This window comes from Prorops nasuta, unplaced genomic scaffold, assembly GCF_024137725.1.
Source record: "Prorops nasuta isolate Cenicafe-Biocafe unplaced genomic scaffold, Cenicafe_Pnas_1.2 PNAS00012, whole genome shotgun sequence".
Classification (NCBI taxonomy): domain Eukaryota; kingdom Metazoa; phylum Arthropoda; class Insecta; order Hymenoptera; family Bethylidae; genus Prorops; species Prorops nasuta.
Genome location: NW_027116809.1, coordinates 7,388,748 through 7,406,480, shown reverse-complemented (window position 1 = coordinate 7,406,480; position 17,733 = coordinate 7,388,748). Strand labels below are relative to the sequence as shown.

The 17,733-nt window shown below is 34.7% G+C and overlaps 2 protein-coding genes across 2 annotated transcripts; both read left to right on the top strand.

Annotated features, from left to right (window-relative positions):
- Positions 1-355: 355 nt before the first annotated feature.
- Positions 356-5,500, top strand: LOC136777911 (uncharacterized). The gene is made up of 2 exons (XM_066734491.1): positions 356-5,146; positions 5,303-5,500. Exons 1-2 carry the CDS (start codon positions 356-358, stop codon positions 5,498-5,500), a joined length of 4,989 nt encoding a protein of 1,662 aa, XP_066590588.1.
- Positions 5,501-13,340: 7,840 nt separating this feature from the next.
- On the top strand, positions 13,341-15,671 carry LOC136777910 (uncharacterized). The gene is made up of 3 exons (XM_066734490.1): positions 13,341-13,383; positions 13,502-13,512; positions 13,590-15,671. The coding sequence occupies exons 1-3, from the start codon at positions 13,341-13,343 to the stop codon at positions 15,669-15,671; spliced, it is 2,136 nt and encodes a 711-aa protein (XP_066590587.1).
- The last annotated feature ends 2,062 nt before the right edge of the window (positions 15,672-17,733 follow it).

The following is a 17,733-nucleotide window of genomic DNA, read 5'->3' as shown; positions in this document are numbered from 1 at the left end:
CTGGGAGTCTCAGGTACGGGGAATCCTGTCCGGGGACCTGGGGACCACAGGGTTGGGATTTCGTAGTTGTAACTTTGGGTGGATTATCAATTTGCGGCTCAGCCTCCTTTGGAGCACTTTTTGATTCTTTTGTATTTTTTTTTCAACCCAAATAAACTGATTTTACCAGATTTCCTGGGCGTTGTTTTTGTCACCCTGGAGCCTTCCTTCCTAGACCTCCTTGCGGATATCGCCCAATCAACTTTCAAACAAATTTCTGGTCCTTCGAGCCGGATATAACCGGTACATATTCAATTGAGTTGAATTTTGATTGGTGATTCTTCGAGGTGACTGGGGGAGTGTCTCTGGTGGCAAAATGGTAACGCAGGAGGAAATACTCATGTGCGCAGGTCACGTTAGTCTTTATTGCTCAGAATTAGAACGGCTACTGGTCAACACCAAAAAGCGTGGTATAGGTAATTTTACCGTCCCTTATTTAAATGGTCGTCTGGCTAGTGCCAAGGAAATTCTCGCGAAAATACAAACGAATCATGTGACGATCACTAATCATTTATCGGAAAAGGATTTGCAACAGTTTAATTATACGACGCAGAATACTTATGAGCGAGCTATGACGGCGTATTTGACTGCGGAAGAATACATTTTAGAGCAAATCGAGAATTTGAGCGATGAGCAAGTCGCTCCTGTCACTGCAGGGCGGACCCATGCTCCCTCGTTGAAACTTCCTAAGTTAGATTTACCCAAATTTAGTGGTGACTATTCTGAGTGGTCAACCTTCTATGACTCTTTCAAATCAATGATTCACGATAATTCGACATTACCAGGTGTTCAAAAGTTTCATTATTTAAAGGCATGTCTTCAAGGAGAAGCTAGCTCAGTAATTCGATCCTTAGCCGCCAGTAACGATAGTTACTTAACAGCATGGAATGCATTAGTGACTAGGTATACAAATGAACGAATTATTACCTCCAACCTTCTTAGCAAACTAACGCTCATTCCGAAAGTCTTCGCTGACAATCTCATGTCCATGAAAACACTACGCGATACAACTATAGTTGCGCTAGACTCGCTGAGGACATTAGGATATCCAGTTGATGGTTGGAGTGCCATATTGGTCCACATCCTCTCAAACAAGCTGGATCAAGTTATCACTGTGGAATGGGAGAAGGAAATAAGACGTGTATTGAAATATCCTTCTTTCACTCAGTTTTTAGAGTTCATCACCGAGCAGATTAATATGCTCGAATCTATTAGTAATAAATTCAAAGGTAGTAAACAAACTACTGATAAAACTTCTCGTCCTAAGTCGTTGAAATCACTCAACGCAATCGTGGATAAACCAAAATGCTTTTATTGCGACGCGGATCATCCTCTCTATCAATGCAACAGCTTTATTGCCTTGAACCCTCAAGCCAGATATAAAGCAGCGCAAAATAACTCACTTTGTATCAATTGCTTGAGACCTGGACATTCGATATCATCTTGCCGAAGTAATTCTCGGTGTAAAAAATGTTCCAAGGCACATCATACGCTTTTGCATTTTGAGAAACAAGCTAATCCGACGCCTCAACGTAATTCATCTCAAGCTGCTTCACCCACGAGTCTTCAAACCATTGATCAGTCTTCGACTTCTGTTGTTGCTCATGTGAGTGCCATGGACGAACGCACGACACTCCTTGCTACTTTTCTCGCACGCGCTACAGCACCAAATGGCCGTCAAATTATGATTAGAGGCTTAGTCGACCCGGGCTCACAAACATCGTTCATGACGGAAAATCTAGCCCAGTTATTAAGAGTTACACGCCGCAAAGTTAATGCAACGATTTACGGAGTCACAGGAGGTGCGGTACGTAACGTCTCGAGCAAAGCTGATCTCATCTTACAGTCAGTCAAACACGATCAGGCCTCACTCAAGGTGACGGCATTAATTTTACCAAAAATCACGAATTATAGTCCTCGGTCGTATTCACCTCTTGAATTCCCTCAATTAGGTTCTCTGGACCTCGCGGACGAATATGCTTCTGTTAAAAATCCAATTGATATTTTAATAGGTGCAGATTATTGCCCTCAGCTTTTACTGAATCAAATAATTCATTCATCGAACCGTGCACTGATAGCACAAGATTCGTTATTTGGCTGGATTGTGTATGGTACACTTGCGTCGCACATGCATACTGCAACAGTAAACGTTCTTCATTGTTGTGACTTCGATAAAACACTTCGAGATTTTTGGGAGATTGAAGAAGTTCCTAGCACCTATAGTTTGACCCCTGAAGATCAATTATGCGAGGACATTTTCGCGAGTAACGTTACTCAATTACCATCAGGCCGCTATCAGGTTGCATTGCCTTTCAAGACAGAGTTCTCCAAATCGGCACTGGGAGCCTCTCGCAGCATCGCCGAATCAGCTTTAAAGCGAGTTCTCTGTCGTATTAACAAATCTCCTGAGCAGTCCGAAAGCTATGCTAAATTCATTAGAGAATACGAGCAGCTAGGACATATGGAGAAGGTCACAACAAACGCGATTGACACAGACTCCTTGGTTTACCTGCCTCATCACGCAGTATTTAAGCTCGAAAATGGAAAGCAGAAAATACGTGTCGTATTTAACGCGTCCGCTAAAACTAAGAGTGGTCTATCACTCAACGACATACTCTTAGTAGGGCCAAAACTACAAAAAGATATAACAGCCATTCTTATGAATTGGCGTGATTTTCGTTTTGTTGGTATAACAGATATTGTTAAAATGTTCCGCCAAATTCTAATTCGTCCGGAAGACAGAAAATTCCAATCTATAATTTGGAAAGATGATTCTGGTAATACTCAAGCATATCAATTGAACACAGTCACATACGGTACCGGACCTGCACCGTTTTTAGCTTCACGGGTAGTGCAGGAACTCGCAAATCAACATGGTGATGACTTCCCAGACGCGAAGTCCATCTTACTTCAATCAATCTATGTCGATGACATTCTTTTTGGAGCTAACAACCTTGCAGATTTACGCGATATTCAATCTCAATTAGTTCAGTTGTTGGATAAAGGTAAATTTGAGCTCAGTAAATGGGCCTTCAATTCAGCAAGCACAGCTCTCCAAGAAATTCCTAATGATTCTAGTAACGCTAATCTTAATTTTAATAGCGAAAATTTTAACGAAACTAGCAAAGTGCTGGGCATATCTTGGAATACCAGCTCTGATTCATTTCAGTTTATAATCTCGCCTTCTTCCATCACTAAGTTAACAAAGCGCATGTTACTCTCGGAAAACGCGAAGATTTACGATCCTTTAGGCTGGATCTCACCGTTCACCATTGTGTTAAAGCAAATAATGCAATCCACATGGTTGCTCAAACTTAATTGGGATGACGAGGTTCCCGAGCCTATCCAATCCAAATGGATGTCTTATTACTCGCAAATGTGCGAATTAACAAAAATCAATATCCCGCGCTGGAATGGTCAACTTAGTGCAGCAGATAAATTAGAACTCTATGGGTTCTGTGATGCTTCAAATGTATCCTATAGTGCTGTGGTGTATGCCAAATTCACCAATAGTGATAGTCAAACCTCAGTCAGCCTCGTAATGGCAAAAGCCAAAGTGGCCCCTCTTAAAGCAATTAGCATTGCTCGTCTTGAACTAGTCGCCGCTGCTTATTTGACTAAACTAATGCTTCATATCAAGTCATCACTTAAACGTTCAGTGCATGACATTTTTTGTTTTTCTGATTCACAAATCGTGCTGGCTTGGATTGCACAACATTCGTCAAAATGGAAAGTTTTTGTAGCCAACCGAGTCGAATATATACAGTCAAGTCTACCAGAGGCTCATTGGTCTTATGTCAATACTAAGTCCAATCCTGCAGATCTCAACTCGCGAGGGATTAATCCAAGCCAATTAATACATTGTACGCTTTGGTGGGAAGGACCCTCTATAATTCGGGAAACGTCATCGGAAAATTCTCCTTTAATGTTTGAAACCAACGAGGAAATAAAGACCTCCTCGATATATACAAATCATGTCATACGCGATTTACCGTCATTTCTTCATAACTATTCGTCGTGGACAAAACTAATCCGTGTTGTTAGCTACGTGTTGCGATTTATAGATCGAGCGCGTAGAAAAAATGTTTGTCAACACGCTCACTTGTCAGCTCTCGAGCTACGCACTGCAACACTGCGTGTTGTGAAAATAATTCAAGCTGCTGCTTTCTTAAACGATATATTGACGTTGCAAGGCAAAAAGTCAGTTCCGTCAAGTTCTCGATTACTTTCTCTTGCACCATTTTTAGATGCGCAAAGAATTCTACGAGTAGGTGGGCGTCTGCAACACTCATTTTTGTCAGACAACCAAAAGCATCCCATTATTTTGCCAACTAATTATTTAACCGAGCTGCTCATTCGACATATACATATCACGACCTTGCACGGTGGCCTACAGCTTACGTTAACAGTATTGCGGCAAAAGTATTGGGTGATCAATGCACAAAACGCTGAGAAAAGCATAATACATAGGTGTGTCACTTGCGTTCGTCAGCGTGCCAAGCTAGGAACACAATTCATGGGATCTTTGCCTACTGCTCGAGTAAACCGTAGCCATCCGTTTGAACATACTGGCATTGATTACGCCGGGCCCTTCCTTGTAAAACTGCATCAAGGCCGAAACTCGAAATCAGTTAAGTGTTATATAGCTGTTTTTGTATGCATGGCTACTCGTGCCATCCATCTTGAGCTTGTCTCCAAATATGATACGGATGCATTTTTGGCAGCTCTAGCTCGTTTTACTTCACGTCGTGGTAAACCCGCGGTGATTTACTCTGATAACGGGTTAAATTTTCAAGGAGCAAATAAGGAATTGAAACTTGCATTCCAAGGCTCTCTGAAACATGTGCAATCTATAGATTTTGAACCTATACGCGAAATAGAATGGAAATTTATTCCCGTGGCCACTCCTCATTGGGGTGGACTGTGGGAGAGCGGGGTACGAAGCGTAAAACATCATCTAAAGCGTGTTCTTGGGACTTTTCTTCCTACGTTCGAGGAAATGACCACACTAATTTGTCGTATTGAAGCCTGTCTAAACTCCAGACCTCTTTCTCGTTTACGCGATGACATTGAAAGTTTAGAATGTCTAACGCCAGGGCATTTCTTGGTTGGTCGCTCTTTACTCGCTCCACCCGAAATGTCCGTTCTAGATTTAAAGGAATCTACTCTAAATCGATGGCAGACAATCACTCGGATTACCGAGCTCTTTTGGCAAAAATGGTCGGGCGAATATCTGCAATCATTACAATCTCGTCCAAAATAGCAAATCAAAAATAACGATTTTCGTGAGGGTGACATCGTTATAATTAAGACTCCAAACGCTCCACCTTGCAAATGGAACTTAGGCCGAATTATTCGTTTAATAATCGGTTCAGACTCAGTAGCAAGAGTAGCTGTGGTTCAAACAGCGAATAAACAGATTCAACGCAGCCTAACCCAGCTGTGTAGGATCCCGGGATAAATACAAATATTGACAAACAATCCCAACGGCTTCTGATCTGCCGACTCGTACATCTCATCACCTTGACGCTTTACTTATTAAATCAGTACTCCTTAATCATGGCTAGTGACAAGGTACCTAATTTAGTCGGCAACGTCGAAATGTTCTTAAGTGAAGTTTGGGGCGAAGAAGCCAACGCGTCCGATGTACTGGACCTTTCCTTCAGTGACTTGAGTCTTTCGGACGATGCTCCTTGTGTTGATTCTCTGCTTGAACTTCCGGATTTGCTTGCGTCGACGAAGGAAGAAGAGGACTCCAGGATGCAGGTCACTTTGGATCCGCCTTGTCCACCTGAACCAGAATCAACTGACGTGGTCATGGAACCCATAGCGGGACCTTCTCGTACACCAGCACCAGCAATTGATTTAGCTGTTTTATACGCGAGCAGTTGGGAGAATGGAATCCTGTATGATTCTACCGCAAAGGAGCTGGAGCGTACAGCAAAATAAGTTACCGTCTTGGCGTTCGGGCTCACACACCGTATACCATTGCATGCGGTCTTGAAATATCGGCAGTGGAAGTCTTGGGATCCTCAAGGAAAATTGCTCTTGCGTTGGACTCCAGCGTTAGAGCTGAAAACTGCCAAACTCATCATTAAGAAATGAGTTAGCCTGCGACCATTGGTGGACATTCGTAGCTTCGCTCAAAGGTTTTTTTTTTTCTTCTCTTTTTCTTTTCCACCATGGTCTTTATTTACGGTGTTTCACCATTCCAAATTTTAGAACATAAGTTTAGTTTATTTCCAACATCTGCGAGATTCATCTGAATTGACGTAGGAACGTCAATGCGGGGGAGGATTTGTTGGAGATCGGAGTGTAGGTACGAGCGGTCTGGGACTCTCAGGCCATCTCGCTCCCGCTCACACTCTGTCTCTCTTGATCCTACCTCCAACAGAGGCCGATAGGTGGCCCACGGCGTAGAACTCTCTCTCGCTGTTATTATTTGGGTCAGTTGTACATATCAATACCCAAGAGTTCCGTGATAAGCGCGGCTCAATTTAAACGGTCTAGACTCTAGACTCTGTCTTTTCTTCTCAGCAGCTTAGCCAGTCCTCCCTTCCTGCGACGCCACTAAGTCTCTTAGTACGCATTTCTGCTCCATTGTCGATTTCTTGGGCTCCAAGAAATCGTCTTCCTTTCTCTCTATCTTCGTTGCCTGGGAGTCTCAGGTACGGGGAATCCTGTCCGGGGACCTGGGGACCACAGGGTTGGGATTTCGTAGTTGTAACTTTGGGTGGATTATCAATTTGCGGCTCAGCCTCCTTTGGAGCACTTTTTGATTCTTTTGTATTTTTTTTTTCAACCCAAATAAACTGATTTTACCAGATTTCCTGGGCGTTGTTTTTGTCACCCTGGAGCCTTCCTTCCTAGACCTCCTTGCGGATATCGCCCAATCAACTTTCAAACAATGGTCGATGAACTTTCAGCTGTGTAATCACTGTGACAATTAACAACACTGCTATTTCTGTTAAGGCTATTATTGCTCATAGTATTTATGGATTTTAATGGAATCCTTCTTGCATTTTGACTTGATAAATTAGAGTACGATCTAGAGAAATAAATGATTACCTTTAATATATATATATATATATATATTATTACTTCATGTTTTGATATATAATAAGTGAAATTGTATATACTCACTGTCTTCGTTTTATAAATTTATCAAGAAACTGCATATTAGAATAATATTGAAACTTAGAACGATGAGTGGCCTCACTACCACTTTTTGTTTCTATTTGTTGTAGACGTTTTTCTTTCGTAAATCTCTCACGTAGCCTCAGCCACCGATTTTTGCAGTCATCAACTATGTACATAATGAAAAATCATTTAAAATAAGTTTCCTATTTAATAAGTATTTATCATTTGTGTTTTACCTGATGAGTTTACAGCTTTGGAAATTTCAATCCATGAGTTTTCTTTCATAATAATATCTTTGTAATCTTTTAATTCTCTGTTATACAGGTGAGGATAACTTCTTACATAATCTATAAGTAATTCATCAAATCCCTTTTCATTGGAATCAGTATCGTTGTAAACATATTCTTCTTCCAACTCTTCATCGCATCTTTCAACCATGTAAATATTGTTCATAAACTTTTTGTTATATTTATCCATTTCAAATCATTATGCTTACAAATTTTTATCACATTTATTAAATTTTTACATGCCGTATATATTCTTTTATTTATTATAATAAGATAATTCACATGATTCAAATTAATCAAATCAAAGAGGAAAATGAAGCAAACGACGTAAAAAAGGAACAAGTATTTAGCTGTAGGTGTACCAACTTTATCGATAAAACTTACTAATGCTACGATTTGCTTTTAAATTTTAACTATTGGTTGAATATATGGACAGCTTAATTATTATTGGCTGACCTTAAGATCTAATGATAAACTTTCAACCTTGTCGACTTTATTTGCCTGTATTCTTTTAAGTTTCCAAAAAAATATGTCCAACGAAAATTGTAAACTGTGATTGGTTGCTTCCCTTAAATGTTAAGTCTTACGTCTTTAAGTTTTTTCGTGTGTCATGGCCTTAACAGTCCGATGGATCTTTCAACCATTAATCGAGCAGATGATAAATGAATATTATATATTTTTTGCTGTCTGGTTAAATGGCCATTATTTATGAAAGGTACCATTATATGTTTCTGATTAATGTAGGCTGCATCTCCCAGTAGGTGAATATTTTCAGGAAAATTGACTTCTGTACAAAGTTGTTGTACCCCCGAATATTTAAACACTCGCATGTCATGCACACTCCCAGGCATTCCAGCAAAAGCATGGATAAAGGTCAAATCATCTTTACATATTACCTAATATATAAAATATACATTATTATTAAATTCTATATATTAGTATATAAGCAAATGATAATATGCTATATTGCATTACTTGTAATTGTATAGAATGCCTTTGTTTTCTGTTTATGTAATCATCTGCGTGTTCTTTAGGTTTTGCAATATAGATGTGCGTCCCATCAATAGCACCCAGGACCTTAGGGAATTTATGTTTCCTGTATACATTTTCGAATGTTTTTCGAACTTCAACCTCTGATGGCCATCTAATAAATTGATTGCGTATACTATAAACAGCTTTTACGAATCTGTTAAGACATTTCCAGGCAGTTGAGCGTGCCATGCCAAATTTTTCACTGACTGAACGGTAACTATCTGGTGTTGCCAATATATAAATTCCTATTAAAACCTGCTTTACTGGATCGACTGTTTCTCTCCCTTGCATTATTTGTTTATTTATTTTTGGTCCGACAAATCGCAATAAGAAATCGAGTGCGTTGCGACTTAATCTACAATAGTTTAAATAAACACTTCTATAAGAATATATACTTATACATCACATTATTAAATATTGCTAACCTGTAATGTTGTTGAAATTGCAAATTATCATAAGCTAATATGACAGAATCAAAATAATTTCTTATTTTCGGAACTTCATGTTTTTCTTCAATTACGCATAAAGTATCTTCTAATTCTTCATCACTAGAACTACTGGAGGATGATTCAAAGAATAAAAAGTATTCAAGTTGATCCATTATTATAATATATATATATATATATATATATATTATTCTAAACAATTAATTTATATTTTTGATAGCTTGTAATAAACCGTTTCAAAATCGATATTTTAGATAATAATATATAGATGTACGGAAAGAGTGGAAATAACTTGTATGTAACTTTGCAGTAGCCAAAATATTTGTTAGATATATTAGACAAATATCCATTTCCCTAATTCAAAATTTATGTTCTAATACATGCCCACAGTTGTTGCGCAGTAACATATTCTCATTATTATCATCTGATAAAGTACTTTTCTACGAGTAAATTATATCATTTTGTTATAAATATTAAAAATACATTACATTGGTTTCTTTAAGATTGACTAGATTTTTGATGCTGCTCTGGATTTAAATTATTTTCTGTTTTTATGCTCTCAGGCACGTTTGCATATTTTACTAGTTTTCAATATTTCTTTATACTTGATGAGTATAAGAATATATAGTTTTATCCTTCTTGTCATCAGTGCTATAATCCTCAGCCTCCTCAGGCTAAACATTAGTCTAAGTTTATATTGCTCTAAACTTCTTGCCCTTTTTGAATTTTATAGTTATAGCTTTAGTATCATTATATGCCTTTATATAATTTTTTCCTTCATCTATATTATTTATTAAGAAAATATTCGATTATTATATATTTGTATGTATAAATTCATAATAATTCTTAAGTAATGATCATATATCATATATAAATTGATATCTTAGAAAAGATAATATTTAAAAATTCCCGCGTTATAATATATGTTGACTATCGCTTCAAGTCAGGGTTGGGTTCAAGGTTGCCAAGTGTAGTACTTTCGGTACTACCGTAGTACCCAAAAGCGACATATCCTATAGCGTAGTACTATTTTGGGTACTACGCTATAGTCGCTGCTGATACTACTGGTCGGCGGAAATACGTCAGAGGGTAGAGACTGTAGAGGGACCGCAATATAGATATTTCTAATTACTAATTTCAAAATACATAATGCATGGTCCGTGAGCCAAGACAAATGTTAGTATTATTGTATCGTACATACAATATACATACCGCAAGTTATAAAGAAATATAGTGACAGTTTTAATCTTACTGACAGCTGATATACTGATGGTATAAGTGAATAAATAAAGTGACGAAATTTGTAAAATGTACATAAAAATAATTTTTAAAAGTATATAAAGGACTGAACATTTTAGATAAGTATAACAATAAATTTTATAATATAAAATATAAGATATAAATATTTTGTGGTACTTTGTGGGATTTTATTTCAGATTAAATTATAGTAATGTGTTTACTATGTCACTGTGCTGAGGATGGAGCTATGCGGATTTTCAAAATTAAAATAAAGGAATAGACTAAACATAATGTGGTTATTGTGTCATCGTTGAGATTCAAACTATGTTAATTGAGACGGATAATAAAATAAATGAGTGAAAAAACTGGGTAAATACAATAATAAATAAAGAAGCTGACAAATTAGATATATAATATAAAATGTAAGATATTTTATAGTACTTTCTGGGATTTTATTTCAGATTAAATTATAGTAATGTGTTTACTATGTCACTACTGAGGATGGAGCTATGTGGATTGAACATTAAAATGAAAGGAATAGATTCACCATATTATGGTTACTGTGTCATCACTGAGGATCAAACTGTGTTAATTGAAATGAATATTAAAATAAACAAGTCAACACATTGGGTAAATACGATACAAATAAAGAAGCTGACAGATTACATTTGTAATTTCAAATGTAAGATTTTATATAGTACTTTTTGGGATTTTGTTTCAGATTAAATTATTGTAAAGTGTTTACTATGTCAATGCTGAGAATGGAGCTATGTGGATTGAACATTAAAACAAAAAGAATAGATTCACCATAATGTTATTTCTGTGTCATCGCTGATGAGGATCAAACTGTGTTAACTGAGACAGATATTAAAATAAATGAGTCAGCAATTTAGGTAAATGCAATAATAAATAAAGAAAATGACAGAATAGATATATAATATAAAATTTAAGATGTTTTATAGTACTTTGTGGGATTTTATTTAAAGTTAATATATGTAAAATAAAATTTTTGTTTTCTTTTTACAATTGTATCTATATTAATTACTATATGTTGCAATCTCTTAAAATTAAGCCTCTGCTTTTATTAGCAAACTAATAGTTCCACACGGCAGTGATGCCAGAATCAAGCTTTTAGCAACAAAAATGAAGATAAGCGCTAGCCAGCAGCAGTATAGAAAATTTAAAGGGAAGCGGTACAAACACAACTATGCCTGGAGAGCATAGGTGTGATTTGGACTTCAGGCAACATTGGCGTCAGAAGAAGAGCGACTACCGCTAACCGTGACATTTTTACGTGTCATCCGAGTGAAGTGGTGCTGCGTTTACCTAAAAACTCAAAGCAAATAAAAATGCTTTTCCTAAATTGATTTTTAATATTGATAAAATGGTCAAATGTAGCCATTAATTAATTAGATTTGGTAATAAATACAGAAAATGCGTTTTATTATAACAAATGAGTTGAGGTAAAATAAACTCAATGTTTTTATATTAATCTGTTAACAAATGCATTTTTTTATTTATTATTGAGTCCAATAAATTAATGGTTATTAAAAAAAAAATTCCTTGTAATGAAAAAAAAAATGAAAAAATTTTAAACTTCACCAAGACTCGAACACGAGCCCACCGCATGACAAACGGCAACCTTACCGCCTACGCTACAACGCTCACTTGATGTACTAAGAGCAAAACAGCCTTTTAAAGACTGACTACAATTCTTTCACTAACTCGTCATAAACGATCAAGAATTAGCTGTGATAATAAATACATTTATCTCCACAGCATTATTGCACTAAATTTATTATGTTTTTAATTTGAAGCATACATTTTACATGAAGATACGATACTTTAAGGGTGTTCATGCAATACTCTAAATACAAAACTATTCATATGCTCGTTTATCATAGTTATTCGACTACATATAACAAATATTATAATATTACTTAATTAATTTATGATAGTTGAGCATATAAATAGTTGTGTATATAGAGTACTGAATGGTTACCCTTAAATTATCATATCTTCATGCAAAATGTATGCTTCAAATTAAAAACAATAAATTTAGTACAATAATGCTATGTAGATAAATGTATTTCTTATTACAGCTAATTCTTGATCATTTATGACGAATTAATAAAAGAATTGTAGTCAGTCTTTAAAAAGCCTGTTTTGCTCTTGGTACATCAAGTGAGCGCTGTGGCGCAGGCGGTAAGGTTGCCGTTTATCATGCGGTGGGCTCGTGTGCGAGTCTTGGTGAAGATTAAAATTTTTTCATTTTTTTTTAATTACAAGGAACTTTTTTTTTAATAACCATTAACTTATTGGACTCAATAATAAATAAAAAAAGTGCATTTGTTAACAGATTAATATAAAAACATTGAGTTTATTTTACCTCAACTCATTTGTTATAATAAAACGCATTTTTTGTATTTATTACCAAATCTAATTAATTAATGGCTACATTTGACCATTTTATAAAATTTAAAAATCAATTTAGGAAAAGCATTTTTATTTTATTCATTCACTTATACCATAAGTACTTCTGCTGTCAGATAGATCAAAGCTATCACTACTCCTTATTTCTTTATTACACTTTATTTTTCCGTATACTAACATTTGTCTTCGTTCACGCCGTTCACGGTGACAGGCTGTGAATATACTATATATAATATTTGATATATTACGTTCTGCATTTAAGATGGCTACTGATGTATTTCCGCTGGCAGTATACTTTGTGCAGTCTGCATTCCTTATATCAAAATTCACTTACTATAGAGCGTAGTACTATTCAAGATGGCGGACTTGGCAACCTTGGTTGGGTTGAAGATTCCGCTACGCTTACTATCCGCGACTATGCGATCGTAGCGACATCTGTTGGATATTTGAATTACCCCACGAGATTTAAAAAGCAATGCAAAAATATTTGTTAACCTGTATTTTGTGTATTGTTTTATGAAATAAATGAAGAACGATAAATGTGTGAAAAATAGATTGGTTGTTATTTTATATATACCCACTCATTTTACAGATTACATTAATTATTAATTTCAATCTGAATATATTAAATAGTTTCTTTTAGTATTAAACTTAGGTAAGTATATAACTTTTTGTTATTTTTACAAATTACATTTTGTTAAAAATCGGAAAAAATATATCTATTATGTTAATATTTCAAACAGTGAAATGTTTGGTTATGCAGATATGTATTCTTAACATTAGTTAAAAACTTAATATAAAAATTCCTATAGTTAAATAAATTATTCTTTGAATTGAAAATACGATATTTTTATAAAACAAATTAAATATTTCTTATTATATTAGCTTTTTTTAATGTAATATTCAAATTATAAAAAAATAATTTGTTAGCATTCAAACATGTATATTTATTATTTTTTAGTGATACTGGCAGGAAATTAATATTGGAAAAGAAATGGAGATTGAAAGATCGTTAAATTATCGCCAACAAAAGTACAGGAAAGAATGGGAAAATGTTCCTGAATTTATAAATTGGCTTCAGCCAGTTCTGAATGCTACTAATCTCACTAAATGTATTTTTTGTAATTGCCTATTTGGTGCACGATTACAAACAATAAAAGATCACTCACGGAGCATTCGACATCGTCGGGAACTTAACAGGGTCAGGATGTTAGAACCCAATAATAATGTAAATGACATTATTGAGGAAAATGATAGAGAGATTCTAAAGACAAAAGTGGATAAAGCTAAATTGAACATTTGCGCAATTTTTGCCGAGCATAATTTAGCTTTTTTATTGGCTGACCATTTACTTCCTGTTTTAAAAAAAATTAATGACGATGTTGATTGCAGAGAAATCTGGCAGAATCTCCACATAGATCAGAAAAATGTACAAAAAATAATTAAGAGTTGCTTAGCAACAGGGTATAAAACAGAGCTATGCAACATTTTAAGAAAATCAAAGTTTGCTGTTTTATTTGACGAAACTACAGATATCTCGCAAGTACAAACAGCATGTATTGTAGTTCAATACCTTGATTTTGAACAAAAAAAGGTTATTTGTACATTGTGGGAAATTCTGCTAGTCCTAAAGAAATTTGATGATAACCATGAAGCTGGTGCTGGTTACCTTTATCATCTCATAACTGCGTCTTTTGTACAATCAAATGTTCCGCTACAAAATATTGTTGCGTTTGGTTCAGATGGTTGTAACAGCACGATGGGATTAAACAATTCAGTGGCACAAAGATTTCAAAGGGATAATCCAAGTATTACAATTATAAAATGCCCAAGCCATTCCATTCATTTGTGTGCTGAGAATGCAATTAAACAATTGCCTGACGATATCACACAATTCTGTACAAGTTTACATGGTTTCTTCTGTCGTTCACCGAAAAGACAGCACACTTTAGTGGAATTTCAGGTTTTTTTGGATACGGAAATTCATAAAATACTTCGATCAAGCAGTACACGATGGTTGTCCATGAAAGCAAGTGTTGGAAGGATTTTGGAGCAATGGAATGTGCTTGAATTGTTCTTCACTGACGCACATTACAATGAGAAGATTCCAAACGCCGAAATATTTTTAAACTTTTTCAAATCTGAAAGCCAAAAATGCTACATATTATTTTTAAATTTTGTTTTGCCCAAAATTAATAAGGTGAACAAATTCTTTCAAAGGAAAGATATCATTATTCATAAGATACAGTCAGTTCTTACCTTATTGTATAAAGAAATGGCAGGATTGTTTTTACAGCGTAGTTACGTCGTACAAAATAATCCAAGTGATATCGATCCTTTTAACGAAGAGCAATTTGTCGGATTTGAAATGTTAAATTTGGGTAGTGAAGTTAATGAACTCATTAATCTATCCGACACTCCAAATTTTGGCAATAATAGTAAAGCCGAAATTAAAATTTGTTGTCTTCAATATTTGCAGGAATTGTGCAGGCAACTGAAAAGGAGATTTAATAATTTTCAGGATAATTATTATGACACTCTTCATTGCATATCTCCTGAGAACACTTTATCTCCTGATTTTCGTGATCAAAATTGTAATATTATGCAAATTGTCAAAGAAAATAATCATTGTATGATTCAGAATTACAATGATAAACATTCGATTATAAATCAATATAAAGAAATAATATATTATACATTGCCTAATGATATAACGAATCCAAATATTGAAATAAGTAAGTTTTGGTTTTCACTTTACTTTTTTGAGGATAATGCTAGAGAGTATCCTTTTCGTATCTTAGCAAGCTTTGTTTTAAATTTACTAGTCATACCACATAGTAATGCTGAGCCTGAAAGAGTGTGGAGTAAAGAAAAAATAATGAAAACTGCATTAAGGAATAAATTGCATGTCGATACTGTGAATTCTTTACTCTTAGCAAGTCAATGCATCAAATTACAAAATGCAAATTGTAAAGAATTTGAACCGACTCCTTTAATGTTAAGATTGTTAAGAAATATTAATGACACGGATAATGTGGATAATGATGACGAGTAATAACATTTAAAATAATAACTTTTCAAATATAATTAAACTTCTACTGTACATTAGTTAGGTAATAATTATTTGTCAATCACCGAGTTTCGTATAAAGATTTTTTTTCAAGCTTTAATCATTTTATTTATTTCAATACCTACAATCGTATGTATCACCTCTTGGTGTCGAATATGTATTTATGTAATGTTTCAAGTAGCAAATAGCTCCAAATCTATACACTAACTTTTTGCGATTAACACGTTCGCGACATCGACGAATTTAGGTTTAAATACCCTTCACAGCATACGGACTAAAATCAATCGTTCACGCGTATATACATGACCAACGCACTTAACTGATTAAATATGAATAAACGCTATATTATATTATGTTTCGCTTTATTATTGAATATTTGGATTCGTGACCCACACCGGTGGGCACGCAAGTTCTTAAACAATAACAAGGGTGACACATGGGTGGGTCACAACGTCGCGAACGTGTTAATATAATATCTTACATTTAAGATTCCACCGACAGACTGAAAGTTATAGTACTATACCCAGCGGTAGGGCCGTCGTAATGCCTTTCTATTTGTTTGAAAGATAAGGATTGCAAGATCTCCTTCTATGCTTTTTTCTCAAGTGAGTAAAATATCACTTGAGAAAAAAACGTAGAAGGAGATCTTGCTATCCTTTGCTATTACTGTTATTCGTTAAAGCATTAAAAATTGAGTTACCATGATTGTTTTCATTAATTTAGGAATGGATTAACTTTTTGTTTTCGGGTGAAAACGGCGAAACAGACGCTTTCTCATTTAAAAAAAAATATATATATATAAAGGGGTCTTGCTATCCTTTGCTACCACTTCCATTGACTAAAGCGTTGAAAACTAAGTTATCACGATTTTTTTCATTAATTTGACGACAGCTTTATTATTGGTTTTACAGTTAAATAATGGAGATATCTGTTATTGATAGCTTCAGGTTAATTATTACAAATTTATATTTAAACCTTTATATATAAATAAAATAACAATAATTTTTGGTATTTATATTTTATTTCCAAGCCTTCCTTTATTATTTATTAATACTAATCTTCAATTCAGAGGTCTTTTTAAAACCCTCTTTTCGCTATTGGGCCCTGGCACAGCGACATGTGCCTGCCAGTCTCAACTTCATAATAAAAAATGTTAATATAACAAGAAATGTTTAATTCGTTTCATAAAGATATCATATTTTTAATCTAAATAATAATTTATTTAACGATAGGAATTTTTGTATTAAGATTTTAACTAATGTTAAGAATACATATCTGAATAACTAAACATTTCACTGTTTGAAATATTAACATTAAACAGCTTAATGTATATTTCTTTCGATTTTTAACAAAATGTAATTTGTTAAAATAGCAATAAGTTAATTATCTAAGTTTAATACTAAAAAAAACTATTTAATGCATTCAAAATGGAAATAATAAATTATATAATCCGTAGAATGAAAGGGTATATGTAAAATAATAACCAATATACTATGTGTCATACATTTAACAATCATTATTTATTTCATATAATAATAAAGAAACTACAAGTTATCAAATATTTTTGCATTGCTTTTTAAATCTCGTGGGATAATTCAAATATCCAACAGATGTCGCTACGATCGCACAGTTGTAGGAAATTGTAAAGTGGTTGAAATAAATTGTTTATTTAACACGATATTTCACTAAGCGTTTTTCCTTTATTAATTCCTAATCAGTCTTCTTCACACGTGTGGGATTAAGATAAGATCCCAAGTTACACAAAAGAGAGAACAAGAGGTCATTAGGACCTTATATATATACATGGTGATACATGCGAGGTCAATTACATATATACATTGTTTTTTCCTGTGTGTGCATCTGCATGGTATAGTTGATGACATTAAATGGCTTATATGTAAATTAGGTGCATGTAAGTGTTGCCAACCCAAAATCCAAGGTTGAAGTTCGTTCTTGTGTCAGCACTGGTCGACGCCATGTTGCTTGTTCGTGCCGCCACACAGTCGCGGATAATAAGCGTAGCGGAATCTTCAACCCTACCCTGCTT

What these genes read in the sequence shown, in the direction of transcription:
- LOC136777911 (XM_066734491.1), top strand. Translation starts at nt 356, where the DNA reads ATGGTAACGCAGGAGGAAATACTCATGTGCGCAGGTCACGTTAGTCTT. An exon ending in TAACGCCAGGGCATTTCTTG is followed by an intron (nt 5,147 to 5,302) that starts GTTGGTCGCTCT and finishes CGTCCAAAATAG; the next exon opens with CAAATCAAAAATAACGATTT.
- LOC136777910 (XM_066734490.1), top strand. Translation starts at nt 13,341, where the DNA reads ATGTTAATATTTCAAACAGTGAAATGTTTGGTTATGCAGATAT.